Source organism: Fusarium solani, assembly GCF_023522795.1.
Source record: "Fusarium solani strain SB1 chromosome Unknown bctg00000010, whole genome shotgun sequence".
Classification (NCBI taxonomy): Eukaryota; Fungi; Ascomycota; class Sordariomycetes; order Hypocreales; family Nectriaceae; genus Fusarium; species Fusarium solani.
In genome coordinates this window covers 1,777,155-1,792,049 of record NW_027072147.1, presented here as the reverse complement: position 1 = coordinate 1,792,049, position 14,895 = coordinate 1,777,155, and the positions used below count along the sequence as shown (strand labels likewise).

The 14,895-nt window shown below is 54.6% G+C and overlaps 5 protein-coding genes across 5 annotated transcripts; all 5 read right to left on the bottom strand.

Moving 5' to 3' along the window:
- Positions 1 to 550: 550 nt before the first annotated feature.
- MRS44_014635 (uncharacterized protein) lies at positions 551 to 3,481 on the bottom strand (the record flags this gene model as incomplete). Its single annotated transcript, XM_065618489.1, has 4 exons — positions 551 to 1,988; positions 2,044 to 2,465; positions 2,520 to 3,104; positions 3,164 to 3,481. 4 exons carry the CDS (start codon positions 3,479 to 3,481, stop codon positions 551 to 553), a joined length of 2,763 nt encoding a protein of 920 aa, XP_065474561.1.
- Positions 3,482 to 5,398: 1,917 nt separating this feature from the next.
- MRS44_014634 (uncharacterized protein) lies at positions 5,399 to 6,763 on the bottom strand (the record flags this gene model as incomplete). Its single annotated transcript, XM_046284619.2, has 1 exon — positions 5,399 to 6,763. The coding sequence occupies one exon, from the start codon at positions 6,761 to 6,763 to the stop codon at positions 5,399 to 5,401; it is 1,365 nt and encodes a 454-aa protein (XP_046127720.1).
- Positions 6,764 to 8,208: 1,445 nt separating this feature from the next.
- MRS44_014633 (uncharacterized protein) lies at positions 8,209 to 9,164 on the bottom strand (the record flags this gene model as incomplete). Its single annotated transcript, XM_046284618.2, has 2 exons — positions 8,209 to 9,039; positions 9,099 to 9,164. 2 exons carry the CDS (start codon positions 9,162 to 9,164, stop codon positions 8,209 to 8,211), a joined length of 897 nt encoding a protein of 298 aa, XP_046127719.1.
- Positions 9,165 to 9,958: 794 nt separating this feature from the next.
- On the bottom strand, positions 9,959 to 12,376 carry MRS44_014632 (uncharacterized protein; the record flags this gene model as incomplete). Its single annotated transcript, XM_065618488.1, has 1 exon — positions 9,959 to 12,376. The coding sequence occupies one exon, from the start codon at positions 12,374 to 12,376 to the stop codon at positions 9,959 to 9,961; it is 2,418 nt and encodes an 805-aa protein (XP_065474560.1).
- Positions 12,377 to 13,118: 742 nt separating this feature from the next.
- Positions 13,119 to 14,461, bottom strand: MRS44_014631 (uncharacterized protein; the record flags this gene model as incomplete). The annotated part of the gene is made up of 4 exons (XM_046271404.2): positions 13,119 to 13,903; positions 13,955 to 14,155; positions 14,214 to 14,305; positions 14,364 to 14,461. 4 exons carry the CDS (start codon positions 14,459 to 14,461, stop codon positions 13,119 to 13,121), a joined length of 1,176 nt encoding a protein of 391 aa, XP_046127718.2.
- Positions 14,462 to 14,895: the final 434 nt, after the last annotated feature.

Below are 14,895 nucleotides of genomic sequence, written 5' to 3'. Positions count from 1 at the left end.
TCGCAGTGACGGGATGCTGATTGATGAGTAAAAAGGAGATGATGCAGATATGGAAAGTCAGGGGGCAAGACAAACAATGCATCGAAACATACCAAAGCGAATAACAGAAACACACAGCAGAGAGATGCAGGATGCAATGAAGGAAGAAGGCAGGCGAGTCGAGTGAATCCAAAGGCAGCGGCTCAAAGGGAAATATGCTTCCTGCTCTTGATGACTCCTAAAGAGACGTTTCCATAGTGTCGACATTCCGAGACAAAATATACCCTCCCCTCCTCGCTGTTCCTCCACCGTTGACCATGAGCGTCGAAGCAAAGCAGAAGAAAGGAAAAGAAAGGTGACCAAGGTAAGCCAAGAGGGCAATTGACAAAGAAAACCCGTATCCGTGGTACGGTTACCCAAGAATTCCGCCATACCTGTACCTGTGCCTGTACCTATACCTGCTCCCATGTTTGTCCGTTGAAACGGTGCGCATTAATCATTCCATCTCATCTCCGGAGGCGTCCATGTCTTCCAGTCCAAGAGTGTTAGTCGACCCCAAAATCACCTTCTCCTATGTCTCGAGCACATCCAAGTCCTCGTCCTTGGGTGGCAATGGGGTCTCGCGCTCCAAGAACTCCTCTCCCCTCTCCCATGCTGCCCCGGGTCCTGAATAGCTCGGCTCGGGAATCGATGACGGTTTCGAAGTCGTAGTCGTGGCTTCAAGGCCGCTGCTACTACTACTCATCTCCCGCAGGATGCTCGCCGACCTCTCGCCTTTCACCGGCTGGGGGCTGAGCACTCCTGGGGCCGACTGCGCAACATAAGTAGGTGACCTTATATCCTCTGAACCAAAGGGCAATGGGCGTGATGGGATCTCGCGACTCACACCTCCCGCACCGCTCTCTCGCTCCTCGCCCTCGTCCCCACCACCGAGCTTCTTCAGCAACACATCGTGCTGCTTGGCCAACTTCTGAAGCTGTGCCAATGGATCCTGGTGATGCAGCACCAAGTCAGTCAACTCACACAGGCAGTCTGCAGGCCCCCATCGTCTCCCATGCACACATACCCAGTCAGACTGCGACGGCACCCCCTCAGCTTCCGGAAGCTGCCTTGCCCCTCCATGGCCCCCATGTTCCGTGTCATCTCCCGACCAGAATGACTGCCGGTGGATCGGCGCTGGTGTCACCGGCAAACTCGGACGCTCCGCTGCGCTGGGGAAATCAGTGAGCTTCATACCACGAAGCCTCACACCACCCCGGTCATCTCTCCACGGGGCAGCTGATGGGCTCTTGATACGTCCGAGGGAGCCCGAACTCTTGCCACGTCGGTGGCCGCGCAGACCCTCAACATAACGCTCAATCTCTGGGACCTCATCCCAGGCATTGACACGCGTGAATGACGTCCAGGGATCTGATGGAATGATCTGAACGGTTGGCGTGACTGGCGTGGATGGCTCACTCTTTGCTTCGGTCGTGGACGAAGCTACTCCAGCGGATTCAGTAAGGACCTCAGTCGTTGCAGATGGTCCTGTGGAAGATTCTGCCGAAGACTCCACCAAAGGTTCTCCAGAGTATTCTCCAGATGGCTGTCCTGACTGTTGTCCTGGCTGTTGTCCCGAATGTTGTACCGAACGTTGTACCGAATGCTGCCCTGAAGGTTCTCCTGAGGGTTGCCATGAAGGTTGGCCTGGAGGTTGGTGTGAAGGTCCTCCCGTATGCACCACCGAAGGCTGTGGCGCGGGCTCGACGACAGGCTCTGGTACAGGCTCTGGTGCAGGGGGCTCTACAAAGCTTCTTGTCGGGGGTGGTCGGTTGCGCTCCCAGGGGAAAATCTCAGAAGGTGCCTTGGTGGGCGGCGCCGGAGGCTCTTTGGGAACCTCGTACCACATATTCTTTGGTGGACTCGGGTATCGTTCGGGCGGGACGAACGGGGCTGTGTCCTGGGACATCTCATAATGCGTTGATGGGAAGTTCATCGCTTCAGGCTTCGAGTCGGAGGGAGGTGGTTGTCTAATAAGGTCAGCAATTCACTCAGGGGCTGGAGGGCTGCAAACACTATGCCTACCTTTGAGCATCCCAGCTGTGCATCGTAATAGGGGGAGGCTCATTCTTTGGCTCTGTATGTTGGTGCACATGCGGGGCCCCTTCATGGTGGTGATGCTCGGTGCCGTGTTGCTCCGAGTGGTGTTCATGCTGAGCTTGTTCGCCCTGGGGACCAGGAGGTGGAGCTCCACCGTGAGAGCCCTGGTCATGATGCTGTTCATGATGATGGCCGGAATCTTGTGGGTGGTGCTGATGTCCATGATCATGCCCATCATGACGCGGCTGATGCTCAGGATGGTGCTCACCAGAAGAAGAGCCCTGTTGGTCATGGGAATGGTGCTCACCAGCAGGTGGCTGCCCGTGTGTCGGCTCAGGGTGCCATTCGCCCTTGGTAAAGTACTGTACATACTCGGGAGCAGGGGGCCCCTTTTCTGGAGTAGACTCCTAGACAATTATGTCAGATCAAACTCTGCGACTCACGAAATGTCAAGAACCTACTTGGTGCCTATAGTGTCTGTCATAGACAGCCCACCACCGCCCTACCATGTCGTTGAAGGGATCGGCCCCGCGAGGGGCGTCTCGGCCAGTGAACCATGGCTTGTTGGCGCCGATAAAATGCACCATATTTATGCTGGACTGGAAGTGCCGATACGCTGGGACGTATTGGTAGTGGGCAGACGGAGTGACGTTGTAGGTGAAGCTGATGCGGTTGTACTGGTTGCCGAAATGCATGTTGATGAGACCTTGGTCGGCACCATCAAACGAGATACCCCTCTCAGCCATTGCAATCATGGCATAGAAATCACCCATGTTGGGCGTCAAAACCATGACACCCGTGTTGAAGAGATCTGGCCATCCAATGTCGGGGGCGGCAGAAAAAGGGTGCGTGATATCGAAGAGCTCATCGGGAGCTCTGTATGCGACAATGTCGGCGTCGATGTAGACAATCTTTGAGAACTGCGTGAGCTTCCAAAGATTGATCTTGGTAAAGGCTGAATGCAGATCGCCACGATTCATAAGGTACAAGTTGGCTGGGTTGTCATTGCGAATGCGCGGGACGGGAAAGATGTAGTCGTAAACCGCCTAGGGGGTAGTTGGTTAGCACCGGCAAATCTGGAAAACCTAGGGCATTGGGAACTTACCTTTAGCTGGGTAATGGAGTCGGCAGACACAGAGTCGAGCGTGACCAAAACGGCCAGCTTGCGATGGGTTCCAGCATCGCGGAGGGAGTGTGCGAGAACCAGGGCGCCTGTAGGAGGGTCAGCGAGATGTCGAGAGGGCACGGAAGCTAATTGCAAGTAATTGACGGACCAGGGAGGTAGGAATCGCTCAGAAGAAGCTATTTGAGAGTCAGTTTGCCGATATCCAAGTCGGACGAGAGCTCCGAACAGCTCGGAGGGCGCGGATAGGGGACGAACCGTAGCATAGACCTGCTCCCCGCCTGCACCTGAAGCGGCCATTGCGACTGAGTTGACCTTGGCTGTAAGACAAACCTCGGGAGCGATCCGCCCAGGTCAGCTACAGGTTGAATATGCCGGTCAGCAACGCATGGATGGGAACTCGAGAGGAGGAGATGCTGAGAGGGAGTCGGAGGGTGGGAGGTTTGACGGGGTGTCGCGGTTAACGGACGGAGCGCGTCGAGAAGCCGAGGAGTCGTCGTCAGTCAAGGCAGAGGACGTCGGGAGCTTTGACTTGGTAAAAAAAGCTAGCGAATTAACTAGTGCGTTTGAGAATATTGTAAAAATCCCCTCGTATCGACGGGTGGACTCTCGGAAAAGAGAGGAATAAGATTGGAAGCGGGACGTGACGTGATAACAGAGAGGATGGTAGGTAAAGAGAGAGCGAGAGGCAGAGAGAGATGCACCTGGCAATGGTGATGTGATGATCCGATGATGGCCCTGGAGGGGGAACCTGGCTAGGAACCTTGCGCCTGCTACCCGAGCGAGCTCCTGTGGGGCAGAGGCGCAGGGATTGCCGTTTTCTAGTGGAGCAGGCGGCCCCCACCAGCAGGCATGAACGCAAAACCGCTCCCTGCAATTTGGACAAGCTTCAGCGAACTTTTTCTCTCCCTCAGGGACCAGAAACTCTGCTGCAAGCCACGGCTGGCTAGCAAGGGGCGTTCTAGAAGCGCCGACGAGGGGAAAGTCTGAGGGTAGCAGTGCGTCTGTGATAAGAAAAAAAAATGAGCATAACGGATAGACATGTTTTTGGGGTTGCAGTGGATGATATGTTGGTACGTAGGTGCCCCCCTGGCAGGCTCGAGTCCCGGCCGAGATGGGCTTGGACCAGTGGCAGCGGCTCTAGCAAATCGCCACTAATTTCAACGGCTGCATGATGATGGAATTCCTTTCATCTGATGTGCATGCTAATTATCCTGGGCCAGGCGACTTATCCATTTGCAAATTCGCAATTGCTCTTGATGCATTCACATCATACACAGCATGGCGTAGTCCTTGCCCTCGGTCTGAGGCCGTCTCCTGCATTCATCCCAAACTGGTCATGTTCCCCTTGTAAGCCGCTGCAAGTATGCGACGCGCCCTAGCATCAAGCAACAAGGCTTGCCCGGTCTGGATACGCAATCTCAACCATTCCTAGTCGTCTTTCCCTTGATCGATGTTGCAGATTGGATGTTAACACCGCATATACGACCACTGCGCGCTGCAGAGCCCCCTCTTCTCTTCATCCCTTATAAAGACATCCAATCTCCTCTCATATGCCAGTCGAAATGCTGTGACGTCTCTTGCTTGCAGATGTTAACCCTGAGGTCTTTTGCGCCACGCGTGAGATTCTCCTCTCCGAGACATCCATGTTTAATCGGGCCAAGTACATCCGAGAGGAGGTGTCTTTGCCCATGCCAGCCCATCTCACTTCCTTCAGCCAGGGAAGCCTCGTCTTGCTACCCCGGACCCAATATGCCGAGATCTGCAATGCGCCCACATACCCGCATCAAAGATATCTCGACGATGCCTGTTTCATCTACCTATTAGGTCGATCTTTGCGCATCACACGATCTTACTTGCATGGTCCACGTGAGCTTAAGTTGCATCAATGATGGTATCTCTTTCCTGTTTCCTAAAAAATCGGTCCATGATTTACACACTTTGCCTGCTACAGTATCGAGCTGGCTTTGACTGGTTCGAGAGCTGCATCTATCTATTGCTCTCGGCATGTCATCTCCCCATCTTACACTTAGGTTCTAGAGCTGAATCTGCCAATGTGTTCAACTGCATTGTCTCAGCTCTCCTGTCTCTCTTGGGTCATGTCTCAAGCCACCATGACCCCTTTAACCACACATTTCAACACCCAATACGAGCTTGTTAAACTCCTCAACCACTCAAGACGCCCTCATCCCCTGAAAATACATTCCGGAGCTAGAACTACAGATCCTTCTTGAACTTGTGTTCTGGTTTGTGTGTCGTTTCGTAGTCAATGTGGACATACGCTCGCTCAATGTCGGGAAGATCCTCAAGCTTGAACTGCAGCGCCTCGGCCACATCGTGGCTCTCCTGCAGCGTCTGAGTTGGGTCCATGACAATGTCGACCTCGGCGATCAGACGCGGGCCCGAGTGGTATACCCGCACCGTGTCGATGCCCTGGATGGCATCCGAGTGAGTGACACACACGTACGTGATGAGCTGCTGCATCTCGACAGAGCCCGTAACGCCGACGACGAGGAGGAACTCGCCAAAGGCGGTGCCCAACCAGATACCAGAGATGAGCACCGACAGGAGGATGGCGCCCATCGGGTCAATCCACCAGAGGAGCTTGGCACCACCGACGGATGTCAGGATACCGAAGCCATTGATGAGAAGGTCGTTGCGGTGATCCTGCCAGAGAATGTTGATCTGACTGTACTTGTCCTTGAGCGCCCAGCAATAGAGGAAGAGGGCAAACTTGGTGGCGAAAGCGCAGCAGACGGCGACAACAGAGGGTAGGTAGAACTTCTTATCATCCTTCTCTTGAACCAGCTCCTGACAGGCAAACGCAATAATAATGAGAGAGACAGCAATCATGAGGAAGCAAAAGACAATGTTGCCCACAGTCTCGAGACGGGCCTTGCCCGCGGGGAAGCGGCGGGGATCCACGCGGCGAATGGCTCGGGCAGAGAGGATGAGGGTGAGGTTGCTCAGAGGGTCGAAGATGGAGTCGGCCATGGTGGTGAAGAGCGAGAGGGAGCCTGACGAGATGGCGGCGTAGAGCTGGACGGCCGACAGGACAACGTTGGCAGCAAAGGAGCCCCAGACGGCGATGCGGAACTTGAGCTGATCATCGCCATGCTCCTGGCGGGCCTCGTCGCGGTGCTCCTCAACGGACTTGAGCATGCGCTCAATGGCCGCGTTCTGGTTCTTGTAGAAGCCCTGGAGCTTGCGCGCCTTGACTTTGGAGCCCACCTGATCGGGGATGCACTTGCGGCCAGCGGCGCCGTCGCGCTTCCGCGACGTGTTGGCCTTGATCTCGTCCAGGTCCGAATCCGTCTTGTACGCCCGCGAGAGACCGTACGGGTCAGGGTCGAGACAGCTGGGGTGTCGGCGACCAGTGGCGGTGACCTGGCTTTCGACGTCTGTCAAGTGAGAGGGATTCCGGGCAATGGTCTCGTTGTCGTCCGCCGTCACGGGCTCAAAGGCGGTACTGGATGCATGGCGGTTGTTGGAGCTCCGCGAGCTGCTGCGAGCTACATTGAGGGACTGGAGGTGGATGGCGTGTGGGTGGTGGATGACGGTGCTGGAGTTGTCGGGAGACATGATGGGCGATTGCAGTTTTCAATCGACTTGGAAGCTGTGAGGAGGGGGATATGAGAAGCTGTGAGGGCTCGTGAGGAGTCACGCGAGCGAATGGGAGATATCCAAGTGCCGAGGATGGCGGTCAGTGAGGTGACGAGCTTGAGGGGAAGCTGTCCCAGAAGAGAAGACCGACACAATGCGGCTTCTTGATGTGGCAGGAGACCGGAAGGCCGGGTAAGACAACGAGGCTCCTGAAAGTGCAAACACACAAGAAGATAGATGGAAATACAAGAGTCAAGATATTGTGCGAGGATGAACAGGTCCTAAAGAGCGGAGTAGTATTTCTCTCCTCCTCAAAGAGGCCTCTCCTAGCGTTGCGATGAGCCAAAACGATCGTCACCAATAACCAAGATCAGTCACATGGATTTCTTGGCCCTCCCTACCATCCTTACCCCAAAAGGAGAGGCGAGACTGATAGCAAAGCGATTGATAAACACCACAACAAACATACCCGGTCCGGTCTGGCCAACCAGCCATGTCTTCTGGTCCGCCCACGTGGGTTGGGCATGATTGCGAGTAGAGGAAGCGAAGGCAAAGGGACTGGGTGTTTACGTCAATAGCGTCAAGGCCCTCAAAGATCCCACGCCGGGAGATGGTCGCCCAAAGTGTAAAAGGTCGCTTTCGACGGGCGTCTTAACAGAGAACCGCGCAGGTGCACTTGCAGGAGCGATAGTGCTAAGGACGCGGGGTACCTGAGCGAGGGTCGGGCAGGGGTTAGTGAGTCCCCGCCCTGAACGCTTGGGGCGGGGGGTCGTCTCCGAGCGGCGTGGGAGAGGTGGGAGAAATGGCTGATATTACAGTGGAAGAGAAAGGGCAAAGACGACGTTGAATTAGGGAGCGGATGAGGTTCAATTATAGTCCACAACGGCGCCGAGAATGCCTCGAAAAACGGCCGGGGCTGGGCTCCGCGTCCCGTAGCTTCGGGCGTCTCGAAAACGCCCTGGGTTTCGGGCGTCCTCGGAACAAGATACGGGCACCTGGGCCCGCCCCTGACGCAACGGGAAACGCTCATTCACCAGCGGAAACTCCATTTCACAAATCGATAGCGTGAGAAGGGCCCAGCTGCAGCATTTCAATCTATTGGTCTGCTGGTTGCTGCGTTGCCAAGAAACGGCAATAAATCTGGGGTAGTTGCTGGTCTAGCCATCGATAGTCAGATAGGTCAGCTAGCCACAGGGTGATGGGCTGATGTCCATATAAAATCTCACCTCATCGCTCTCTGAAATAAATGAAACTTCTCTGAAAATACACGAAACAGGTGTGACAGCATCAAGTGATGCTTCACTACATCGCTCACATCGTACAGGTACCCGAAACCCCAGAGCCCAATGGCTCTTCTGTATCACAGGCTCCCCACCCTTGGCTCCCATCAAGGTAGCACGAGAACCGTCGCTAGCGTAGCTACACTATAGCTTTGCCTCGATCTTGCCGTTATCCGGGCTCCTCTCTAGGACCCAGTTGACGACATCCTTTGCAAACTCATCCTGACACAGGTCCAGGTGCAGCGCATGATACCCGCCCTTGTACGTTTTGATGACCTTGTCTGCGATGTCCTGGTTCTCCACGTACTTGATGGCAGCATCGTAGCTGCACGCCATGTCGGCATCGCCATGGCCAAGCCATAGCGCCTTCACCTCGCTCCCGAGCTTGACGGATCCCGACTGCAGAGCTGCGGTGCGATCGAGCACTGCCGCCAAGCACTCCAACGTGCCCGTATCGTGGCACAGCGGATCGTCCCGGAACCCCTTGCCTATCTCAGGCCTTCGCGTCAGGTTCTCTGGTGTGACGACATGCTTCAACTGGAAATGCGGGAGAAGTCTGCCCATCAGTCGTCCGGCAGCAATCTTGATTGAACTGGGGACCTCCTCAGGTGCAAACCCGATGAACGGCCCCTCGAGTATCCAGCCGCGCACCTGGCTCACCAGCTCGGCGTACTGCGGATCAGCCGCGAGCGTGATGGCCTCGCCGCCGCCCATGGAGTGGCCGAGGACAAAGACCGGCACTTCCGAGGGCAGCTTGCTCTGCAAGAAAGCGGCGATGTCGGCAGTGACCTGGGACGTCGGGCCGGTGTTGCCCTTGTCAGAGGGCTTCCTGACACTGCGACCCCATCCGCGCTGGTCGAAGCCAAAGACTTGGATGCCGTTGGATGCCAGGACGCGGCAGACGTCGTTGTACCAGCCGATGTGGTCACTGAAGCCATGCAACAAGACGGCCTTGGCCCGGATGGGTCCCTCGGGCTATTCAAGCATCAGCATCTCCTCTCTTGTCTCGACCTTACGTTCATGGCTCTGCTTACCGTCCAGGTCTTTGTGTACAGGCTGGCACCCCCCACCTCAAACGTACCCTCGGTTTCGGTTGACATGGAGCTTGCTTGTCGGGGTAGTTGTAACAAAGCTGACGAAGAAGCGAAATGCAGCAAAAAATACCAGTATCTGATGTATCAGACGATGCCCAAGATTGTTTTTAGCAACAAATGAAGCTGTCCGAGGTGGGAAATCGTGTTGCGCCGAAGCTCAAGGCAGCCTTGAGATTAAACTTGGCCGTTAGGTAAGGGTCATGCCGCTTGTCTTTGATCCATTTGGGTCACATGTGACAGCCGTTGCCGAGAAACTCAACCTGCGATATAGTTATTGGCTTCACCACATGAACGAGGCTTGAATGGCGTCGCGCTAGAATAATACCACTCAAATCTGCTTACTCTCATCATTTCGAGGATGGAATACGGATATACATATGCCTTGCAGCGATATTTGATGCAGGTCAACTCATATACGAATAACTGCTATGGGTCCATTACTGCGTATGTCGGTTAGTTAGTAGGTGAGGCCCCTGGCCAAGAAACACCATATTGAAACTCTGCCTTCTATTCACGCCCGCCTGCCCCCAACCCCTTGATCCATTTTCTCCATTTTTTGGGATTAAATAACAGACCGGACCGACGACGCCAACGAAAGTAGGGTACCTGTCGAGTGGAGTTCTCTCTGCAGCTGCTGGCAGCAGAATCATCTGCCACAGAACCCAGACGTAGATATCGGGATATATAATGTACATGATTCGTCTAAAACCTGTTCTCCCCCCAAGTGGCCCAGAGTTGAGCCTGTGGTATTACATCCTTGCGACGAGAAAGGGTGCTTGCTCTATGCCATGCGCGTCACTTCAGGGACGCTTCTCCTCATCCTTGGATTCCTTCTTCTCCTCCTCTTCAAAGACATCCATATCATCTTCCTCTTCTCGCCTCTCCAGGTCATCCTCGAGCTCCTCTGCCTCGGTGATGTGTGCCCGAGAGGCAGCATTGCCCTTCTCGGGAACCTCACCACCGCTCATCTGCCACTCCATCAGCCTGCTGAACGCGCTCTCCTTGTCCGCCGCGAGCTGATGGTAGCTGCCGATCTCAGCGACCTTGCCTTCGTTGTTGAGAACGATGATCTGGTCAGATCGCTTGATGGTGGAGAGACGGTGAGCAATGGAGATGGTCGTGTTGCGTCCGCGAAGGAGACCGGCCAGAGCCTCGTTGACCAGAGTTTCCGACTCGGCATCCAGAGCAGAAGTAGCTTCATCAAGGATCAAGATATCGGGGTCCTTAAGGAGGGCTCGCGCAATAGCAATGCGCTGCTTCTGACCTCCAGAGAGCTGGGAACCACGGGCACCAACCTGGGTCTCCAGGCCATCGGGCAGATCGCTAATAAAGTTGCAGTTGGCTCGTCGAGCGGCGGAGATGATCTCGAGGCGGCTCGCCCGGGGCTTTCCGTAGGCAATGTTCTCGGCAATGGTACCAGAAAAGAGCACAGGCTCCTGTGAGACCATACCGATCCGTCTTCGCAAAGACTTGATATTCATCTTGGAAATATCCTGACCATTGATGGTGATGGATCCACCAGTAGGGTTATAAAACCGGAGGAGGAGAGAGGCCACTGTTGACTTGCCTCCTCCTGATGGGCCAACAACGCAGACATTGCTGCCAGATGGAATCTCAAAGTTGATCCCGTTGAAGATCTTGACGGCCGGCCGTGTGGGATAAGCAAAAGAGACATCCGTAAACTTGATGGGACCCTGAGCCGACTTGACTCGAACACCAACGGTCTGGTGGATTCCAGGCTTGCGATCCTGGAGTTCGAATAGTCGACTGGCCGCACCAACTCCCTTCATGAGCTCTGAGTAGAAACCCGAGAGACCAAACAGACTGGAGCCTGCGAATGCTGTATACATCATGAATGAGGTCAAATCTCCAATTGACATGGACCCGCTTCGTACAAAGCTGCCTCCCACGACCAGCATGGCCAAGATAGTCATGTTACCGGCCCAGCCAGTCGAAGCAAAGAAAGTGGCGGCGATCAGAGACTCCTTCTTGCCGAGGGCAAAGATCCTTCTGATTTGTCGGTTATACCGGCCGATTTCTTGAACCTCACCAACAAAAGCCTGGCTAGTCTTGACGTTGCCAAGACGCTCCTCAGCAATCTTGGTCAATGTACCCAGGTTCTTCTGAATGGACCTGCTGACATTCCGGATGGCTCGACCGTAGATGAAGGCTCCCACAGCGATAGGGGGAAACATGAGTAGCAAGAGACCAGTGAGCTTGGGGCTCGTCCAGACCATGATAGCAAAACCGGCACCTCCACTGAAAAGGGCTCGAAGACCGTCGCTGAGATTCTGAGTCACCGACTTGCCAACAATGACGGTATCAGAGCTCAGACGAGAGATGAGGTCTCCCACTCGGTTCGCATCGAAGAATTCGGCGTCCTGAACGTATGTACGTCTGTAAAGCTGGGATCGCAGTCTGGCGACAACACGTTCGCCGACAATACGGAGAAGAACCACTCGGCCAAAGTTGGCCATGGCACCCAGAGTCAGAATTGTACCGAGACCAAAGAAGAACTGGTTCATAGTCAACCCGAACATGCGGATATCCTCAGCTTCGCCTTTGGTAGCAAGATCCAAGATTCGACCGACGGAAAAGGGAATAGACATGGTGACGCTAGAGGAGATGACGAGGAAGACAAAGGCAATACCGAGCCATCGAAGCTCTGGGCGCGCAATCTTGATCAGCCGCCAGATTTCGTCCAGGCCGGCTTTGGCATGCACCTTGCCTTCCTTGGACAACTTGGCGGACAGATTGACCTGCGCAGCCCGAGCAGCCTTCTCGCTCTTGGTAAACTCATGCTTCTCGTGCTCCTCCGTCTGTTCTTGCTGAGCTTCTACCTCAACAGACTTCTTGACGCCCTCCTCGGCCTTGGTTTGAATCTCCCGTAGTAGACGAGGCGCCGTAGAGAATTGGCGCAAGGCATCAGTCACCGAACCATTCTGAAGAGGCCGAGTCTGCGCTTGCGTCTGGGAGAGCGGATTGCGGAATTGGGTGTTGAGCGCCGATGATCGGAAGGCGGCGATAGAGAAGGGCGGCAGTGCGGTTTGGTGGGCGGAAGAGGCGTGGAAGAACCTCGCCTGGAGCGGAGAAGCGTCGGACTTGTAGGGAGAAGCTGACCATGAACTCCGCGATGCAGCGAGAGACACTTGTAAGGGTAGCGGGGAGGTCTCGGCGACGCGTGGGAGCAGCACCCGGCGTGCTACTCCCGAAACCATGGTGACGGCGGGGGATTGTTCAGACACCCACTCAGCGGAGCATGTTCAGAGGCCACGCTGTTTGCCAGGGCAAAGGGGCAGAGCAGAGCAGAACAGGACCGAGCTAAGCCGTGAGGAATTCGTATGTTGGAGGGACGTAAGAGTGGAAAAATCAAAGTTGAGGAGGTTGCGATGCCGTCATCGCCGCGGCATTTCTCAGCTTCCGATGTTGCGACGGACGAAGCAAACCTCTGTCTGCTAAGGCTCAAAATTTGAGTGGGCCCCTCTATCGCGCCTGTGGCGTCCCTCGGTCGGAGCTACGCGCTCAATGTTCCCGACCGATCCGACTGACCGAATGAACTCGGTTTCTGCCCGAACGTGAAGGGTATAACTCCGACTGAAGGCGGCATTGACTGGATATTACATGTTTCAATTGTTCCGCTTTCGTCAATGGGTCTTTCAGTCAATGCGTGGATAGAAAATTGGTCCATTATACGGCAAGCACTTTGTGCTTCAACTCAATTTCTGACCCAGGATACCCCACCACAGACTACTTTACAACGGCCATACCTCCATAACCATGAACCACAACGGATCCAATCTTCCTCCATTTCTTGGAAAATAGGAAATTTGTCCTTGTCGGGATATTAAGAATACAGTAAATCTTGCCAAGAAACCCGTGTATTGCCCATTAGTGTCCTCCAACTGAGCTTCAAAAGGAACTTGGAGTCATAACGCTGACTTCCCCTGAACTGATGCTGGATCATGACTTGGACTCCTCCTTGAGCATTTCAGCAACGTCAGCATCAATGCCGTCATCTCCTCCCAAATCCGGAAAGTCGTCACCATCGTCGACCCGACGCCGCTTGTTGGATCCATTAGTTGAGATTGGCAGCGACTGGTAGGATGGCGCTTCATCCTCAGCTGTAGTAGCTGCAGCAGGCGGGTTACCCTCCGGAGTCAATGCCTCAGGGGTAGGCGCGCCGAAGGGTTCCATAGGAGGGGGAGTAAGTGCTTCCATCTCCGGCCTGTCAGGCTCTGGTGGTGTGCCAGAACCCTCTCCCTCTCCTGGAGTGCCGTTGCTGTCCGCCGGACCCAAGGCTCGCATGATGCCCACCTCCACCGCATGTTTCTTCTCCTCAATCTCCGTCTTTCGAGACGTCAACTGGGCCGCGGCAGTCTTGTCTTGTTCCAATGCAGCACGATTGGCACCAAGCAGCTTCTCCAAGCCAGAGATGAGGTCCTCTCGTGCCTTCACACACTCGGCAACTGCACTCTCGGCATTGGCAAGGGTTTTGAGGAGACCATTGAGACGAGCAGCGTAGACAGGGGCCGAAGGAACTGGGGTTGAAGAGTTGGTTTGCTTCTCGTACTCTTGGTCTGCTGACGCGACCGTGGCCTTCAAGGGGATGCTCAGCTTGGTGACAGTCTGATGAGCAGTCACCAGCGGTGCAAACTCGGCTGGAATGGGAGCTGCACCACCACCACCACCACCAAAGGGAGAGCCCCCAAAACTGGATTTGGCTGTACCGCGAGCTTTGTCAAGCTCTACCCCACAGATTAGCACTCACTCTGCTGGGTTGTTTTCGTACAACTGACCTTCGATACGAGCCTCAACAGCGGCCTGGATGGGCGATTCAAAAATTGTCCGGTCCTTCCAAACATCCACCACGCGCTTGAGTTTCGCTTGGAGCTCAGCGGGAGCACCCTTGTACGCGATAGACACAGCTTCCGCGATGATTGGAGCAAAGGCTATGATAAAGTCATCCTTATGTCGGATCTTGGACTGCTGGGCCACCTCTGTTGAATGGTTGTTAGCTGTTGTTGGAAACCTCATAATGACCCATGTCAAACATACCGTTCGCAAGGTAGATCAAGCTTAACCTCTTGGTGCTGGATGAGTCCTTGAGGCGTTGCAACCAGAGCTGGACTGTACGGTCTGCATGCCTCCTACAGACTTGCATTAGTCCATTGTTTCTCATCCAAGCCGTCAAGCAAGCAGACATACCGATGAAACATGATCCATTGGGCAGCAGTGGCAATGCTGTCGTGGGTCTCAGTGAGCGATGAGAGCCGCGCCAGCACAGAATCATCATTGTAAGCCATGTTGACTGCGCTAGTCCTCCTTGCAGCGAGGAACAGAAACGGATGAGGGTGGAGAGAAGCGCAGCCTCAAGCGAATAAAAGAGGTGGCGTAGGGTATCAATTTAAGAGCCAACTTGGAGTCGTTGCTGTGGTACCACTTGAATCGTCTACGACAGCTACTTGCAGGGAGATTGTTCAGAGCTCGCGCCAACCGACTCCCTCACGAAAACAGCACCAGTTGGAACGGGTTGCGCTGCGCTTGACCTGAGAATGTTTGCCGTACGACTGAAAGTGATGCGTGACTGAGTTGTGCGATGAAGTGAAGTTTTCTCTGGTAAAACCAGGAGAGTTTATAGAACAGGAGCTTGGGCAAGTATCCAAATAAACATCCGCTAATGCGAAAATAGCTTCTATATGCATGGTTTCATGTGAGCATATGGTGTTATCGAATATTA